The sequence below is a fragment of the Mycteria americana genome, chromosome Z (genome assembly GCF_035582795.1).
Source record: "Mycteria americana isolate JAX WOST 10 ecotype Jacksonville Zoo and Gardens chromosome Z, USCA_MyAme_1.0, whole genome shotgun sequence".
In the NCBI taxonomy this organism is placed as follows: Eukaryota; Metazoa; Chordata; class Aves; order Ciconiiformes; family Ciconiidae; genus Mycteria; species Mycteria americana.
The window spans coordinates 16,251,463-16,257,489 of record NC_134396.1 but is presented as its reverse complement, the minus strand read 5'-3'; the positions used below and the strand labels follow the sequence as shown (position 1 = coordinate 16,257,489).

Genomic DNA, 6,027 nt, shown 5'->3' with positions numbered 1-6,027 from the left:
TTAATTCTGTGACAGAGTTGTTCAGGCAGGCAGCGTTTACTGCTGTGATGTTTATATGCTTTTTCAAAAAATAATAAAAATAATTAAAATTATACTTTCAGAAAATCTTAGAAGCCTGCAGATGGGGTTTCTGTCTTCTAATTTCACCCTTACTTAGACAAATTCTCATTCATTATGTTGAAAAGTTTTTGATTACCATATGTTGATTAAACAATGATGGTGACTATCATAATTAAAGCACAGACAAAAGTCAAGTCAGCTGTTTTATTAAATACATAATTCTAAAAACCTTTAGAGAGGTTGGATAATAAATGCACTGAGAGCACTTGACTACACAACTTAAGAAACAAATTATAGCTCTGCTTCAAAACTGCACGACAGGTTCTTGAGAGATTCCTATTCATACTTGTCCGGTGATATTTTTAGGAACTACAGCTTACAAAAGAGCCAGTGCTTTATTGCAGTCACTTTTCAAGGCAGCTCTGGGTAGCTTTACATTCTTTTTATCTCCTTTCCTTTTTTTCTCTCATTATCTTCTTGCTTTCTTCTCTTCTCCTCTTAGTTACAGGATTCCGTGGATCATAGATCTCAAAAGTGTCTTCATCCTGCATGCTTGCATCTTTCACCTTTCTGCTTCTATCTTCAAACTGAAGTACATGTGACATCCTACAAAAATAAAACAGCTCAAACTCAGTGAAAAAACGGAAAGTTATGGTTTGTAATTATGATATGCATCCCAAGACTTTAGCACTGTGACTTATTTTTGTGCATAGCAAAAAAATCCAAGTTTTGCTGGTTTTTGTTGTTGTTGGTTTTGCCTTTTTTCTTTGTTAGTAGACCCTAATATTATAGGGTAACCACTTTAGTGAAGATCCATTTTGAAAAATATAGCTAGAGTTTGCTCTGCTGGATTTTATTTCACATACTGAACTCTCTTATCTCGTCTTTTTCTATTTAACATATCTTCCCTAATGTACTGAATAATTTTCCCAGGAACGAGAGTGTTTCTCAAGTTTTCCTATTAGTCACTTTGGATTTCCTTTCACCGTTAGGGTTTTACAAAAGGGAGGAAGAGCTTGCATGGAAAATAGTTGAAGTAGGTACAGAAGATCAAAAAGGGTACAAAAAGGGAATGCTTCATTTCCTGCTGCTCCACCTTAACTTGGTTCAGATCATGCTTTTTAATTCTTTGAATACCAAACTAATGCTTTGTTCAATCCAATGTTTTTTCTACTGTTGATTAGAAATTTCCCCCCCATTAGATATTTCCCCATTTCAGCAAATTCCCAGTAATCTGAAAACACCACCATTACAAGCTCAAGAAGTGGGTCCATATAAACCTCAGGAGGTTCAACAAGGCCAAGTGCAAGGTTCTGCACCTGGGTTGGGGCAACCCCCAGTATCAATACAGGCTGGGGGATGAAGGGATTGAGAGCAGCCCTGTGGAGGACTTGGGGGTACTGGTGGGTGAAAAGCTGGACATGAGCTGGCAACGTGCGCTCGCAGCCCAGAAAGCCAACTGTACCCTGGGCTGCATCAAAAGAAGCGTGGCCAGCAGGTCGAGGGAGGTGATTCTGCCCCTCTACTCCACTCTGGTGAGACCCCACCTGGAGCACTGCATCCAGCTCTGGAGCCCTCAGCACAGGAAAGACATGGACCTGTTGGAGCGGGTCCAGAGGGGCCACAAAAATGATCAGAAAGCTGGAACACCTCTCCTATGAGGAAAGGCTGAGAGAGTTGGGGTTGTTCAGCCTGGAGAAGAGAAGGCTCTGGGGAAACCTTATTGTGGCATTTCAATACTTAAAGGGGGCTTATAAGAAAGGTGGGGACAAACTTTTTAGCAGGGCCTGCTGCGATAGAAGAAGAGGTAATGGTTTTAAACTAAAAGAGGGTAGACTTAGACTAGATATAGGGAAGAATATTTTTACGATGAGGATGGTGAAACACTGGAACAGGTTTGCGAGAGAGGTGGTAGATGCCCCATCCCTGGAAACATTCAAGGCCAGGTTGGACGGGGCTCTGAGCAACCTGGTCTAGTGGCAGACGTCCCTGCTCATTGCAGGGGGGTTGGACTAGATGTCCTTTAAAAGTTCCTTTCAACCCAAACCATTCTATGATGACCTGGAGTCAAAAGTAGTTTGTTAGCTCTAGTCAGTGGCAGGAAAGCCTGGAGCTTACCAACTATGGTCTCATTAGCAGGTGCCACTGAGGTGAGAATTAATACAGAAGCTGTCGGAAGACTATGGGGGGTGAGGAGGGTGAGTGAGCGGCTGTGTGGTACTTAGTTGCCGACTGGGGTTAAACCATGACACTTGGACAAACAAAATCTTAAACAAAAGATAAATTATTTACTTGACTTAAAGAAAAAGAGAGGTGGGAGGAAAAGAGAAGAAAACCAAACCAAAGATCCTTACAACTTGACCAATTGTAAACCTATTGAACTTTCGAATATACAGTTGTAGTAAAGCTGCTACTTATGGACGAGGAGAACAAGTATAAAGTTCATACGTTCAATTAAAAAAAAAACCAAAACAGAATTAAAAGATTTTTCAGTGCAAACAAACATGCCTAGGCAAAAACCCCACTTATGTTTTGATTCTGTATTAATCAATTGCAAAAATGTCTTTGACTTTGATGGGACAACTTAATAAGAACTATAATGAACAGAATCTAAGCATATCAATCTTTATAGCATGAGATGTCTTTGTCTATAGTTTTTCTGAGAGAAAATACAGGAAAAACAAGTCAATATCAGAATGAAAGTTTTGTGGCCAATGAAATACTGCTTTATCAGTCTCTTGCAACATGTAAGGGGTCCTGAATTAAACAGCTTTTTCAAAGAGCTCTAGTGCAAATCTCCATACATAAAGAAAGGGAAGGAGGGAGAACCAGCTCAGTAACTGTAGATTACAATATAGTACTATTAAAGAAACCAGAAAAAATTCAAAGCTATAGACTATATGGGATCTGTTTGAATGCTTTAGAAAAAATCTTAATAACAAAAATTGAGACTTTTCATCACAATTGATTCTTGACATGTGGGTTTCATAAATCTCTTATTGTACAGCATTGTCAGCATGCCTGCATATTACCCTGTCCTATGGAAATACTTGAGTTGTTTCCAGTGTATAAAACTTCAGTAGTTTATAACCCTGTACTCACTACTAAGACCAAAATTTATTTTTTTTAGTCATATCTACAATTCAAAATAACATAATGTACCATCAGAGTGACTCATGATTGCACATTTGTAGTTTAATTATAAAAACATTGTCTCACAGTGGAGGGACTGAAGTAATTTATTTTAGTTAACATGCTTTCTGCATTTGTCATATTCTTCTGAACTTATTAAAGATGAGCATTTGAATATTTTTTTAAGAAGACATACCAAATCACACTATCCTAGTCTGAATTAAAATATAGGCCTAAAGAGATGGAGTCATCCGTTGGTGAGTGGTTTTAGAGTGTGTTACATGAGTGTATGTAGAAGTGTAGTCACACATAGCCATTTCATCAGCTCGGGTTTTCAAAGAATACCACAGCACACTTGCAGGATATAACTAATAGCAATTAAAAATGAATACATCTCTAATTCTTGGGTGAGGCCATACTGTGTTCCACGTAGTTTGCGAATAAGATGCTGTAGATTCAGACTAAGCAATGTTTACTTCTCTCCAAGAGCTGAAAGAAGTCATAGTCTCTGACTCCTGTTCATAACTTTCCACTGAGGTGTTCCCAGCTGTGATTAAAAATAAGCCAATATTAAGAAACTTTTTGATATTCCCAGAATCAATTTTGGATGCAGCATCTCAGAGGTAAAGCAAAATAAACACAGACTGTGGTGAAGGTTTTAAAAAATATTTTCCTGATGTGAACTTAAGCTTATTTTTTGCAAGTCACACATCTTCACAGGTAGACCTGTTTTGCATCTATGTAAATGGTAAATCACACTTAATACTATTTTCCAGAAACAATTAAAATTGTTTTCTTTTTTAAGGAACATGGGAAGTATTTAATAATTACTTCTATATGAATTATTTGAATTTACAGTAATCGTACTCAAGGTCCTCCAACAAAAGTTTGCACTTGCATAATTTTCCAAGTGCAGAGTTAGGGCTGCAATTCCTCAAATACAGGCTGCATGAGACTTTTCCTTGTTCGGTTTATAGCTCTCTTCCCTTCCGCATGGCTTCTGCATTCAGTGGGAAGCTGGCTGCCCAGTCATGCTTCTGCAGTCACTGTGCTGAAAGCTCTAACTTCATCTCTTCATCTCTGGTCTTCGGGAACCTACTAACTTGTGCTTATCACTGCTTGTTGACAGTTCATTTTAAACAAGTGAGACATACAAATTTAAAACACAGTTTTTCTTCAAAATGTAATGGATGAAAGGTTGTCAGTTCTCCTACACTAAACTCAAAAGAAAAAAAAAGTTTTGCAGCTGAGTTTTTTTTGCTCAAAACTAGTTTTAATACAATAGCTTGCCAAAACTGATGATTCTGGGTTTAAAGTATCTAGGTGTGCAAATTCTTGACTTTCTTTAGAAGAAGAAGTAACCACAAAAATTATTTTCTTAACCTCTTTATTAAAATAGTGCTGCAAATCAGAACCAGTTATCTTAGCATGGATTTATTGCTGGAGAGGGTTGATTTTTACCCCGGCCAGATGACAGCATCCTACAGTTTAACTGTTGTTCTAGCCCATGTAATGGGGGAGCAGCTGTTCTGCTGTTCTGCACTTCTTTCCTTCAGTGTTACTAAAGGACAGTCAGTACTTGGCTCTCTTCTGTATTCCAAAAATGAAATGTCTTGAAACATTAGACTGAAATACCTGAATTAATTTATGACTGTTTCCAAGACCGCACAGGATTTCAAAGGTACGTGGATACTCTCCTGGCCTAGTGATATTCTCAGATAATGATTTTTGCAACAGTCAGCAAACAAGACTTCAGTTACTAGCAGAGGAGCTCCTATACGTCCTTAAGCTGTGGTAACTAATATATTACCTTGGTGATCAGTTTGATTACTTTCTAGGAGGTAACAAGTGGGAGAACTTTGGCTGCAACTGAAGCTAAAAAAGAAACCTCAGCACACCGAAAGCATTCAAGAACTATTACAGTACAATTAAGCTGTGTGCCCAATAGTCTAGCACAGGCAACACCATATTTGCCACTGTGCAAAGAACAAACCCCACCTACACAGTGCTCTCCAGGCAGACTCAACCAGTTTATTCAGGAGACAGATAATGTTCTTTGGAACTACTCTAGTGAGATGGTACTTGTAAGAAAAGATATGATATACAGTAATCCCTCCGATTTTGAGATGTGTGAGCCATGCACTGGATCTGAACCATATGCCAGCTGCTGACAGATGGCAGCCACATTAAGTGTAGCATAAACAGAAGTCTATCACAACAGCTCTGGCCTTTCCCGAACTGCCCTTTGGGAGAAACCAAAGTGGCAGTCAGTGAACTGAATCATTTTGAGTCTCAGCAAGAGCAAGGAAGCACTATGCTTTTGCACTAGTGATGAAGCTCGGATCTCCAGGTACAAATGCACTGCATGCATCAGTGATATTTATACTAACTGAAAAAAAGTGCAGAGCTGCATTGCTTAATTCCACACTTGCTTATCAAACTGACACAGCTGTTGGCCGTTACCAGCTCACCTGCTGCCCATTCAGCCTTCCTTGCAGAGGTGACTCCACACAGCACGCCCTCTGGGTGCCTCTGCCCCTTCAGTGGAGAGCCTGGGACATTACCTTGCAGTCACCTATGCCAGCATTTTAAACAGCTGAGCTTTGCAGTAAATCATCAAGAGGTGTGGACAAAAGTTATGTTCTGCCAACTCTGTTGTGAGGGTAGTAGCTTTTGTCAGAGAGGCAGTAACTTCTTAAGCAGTTTTAGCCAGGATTCATTTGGAGGTGCATAAAATCTGCATAAAACATGGCAGCTGGTGATATATCCTTTGTTTCTGCAATCAGTAGGCACCAAGAAAAAGTTACACACAGCTTTTAATCTTCCAGATGCAGA

The 6,027-nt window shown here is 39.1% G+C and overlaps 1 protein-coding gene across 2 annotated transcripts in view; it reads right to left on the bottom strand.

The window, feature by feature from the left end:
- Window positions 1-250: 250 nt before the first annotated feature.
- The window catches only part of CWC27 (CWC27 spliceosome associated cyclophilin), a 122,899-nt gene continuing 117,122 nt past the window's right edge, over window positions 251-6,027 (bottom strand). For both annotated transcript variants that reach the window (XM_075526881.1, XM_075526882.1), the window contains one exon: window positions 251-666. In XM_075526881.1, the coding sequence (XP_075382996.1) occupies window positions 504-666 (163 nt within the window). In that variant the 3' untranslated portion in view covers window positions 251-503. The remainder of the gene's footprint in view (window positions 667-6,027) is intronic.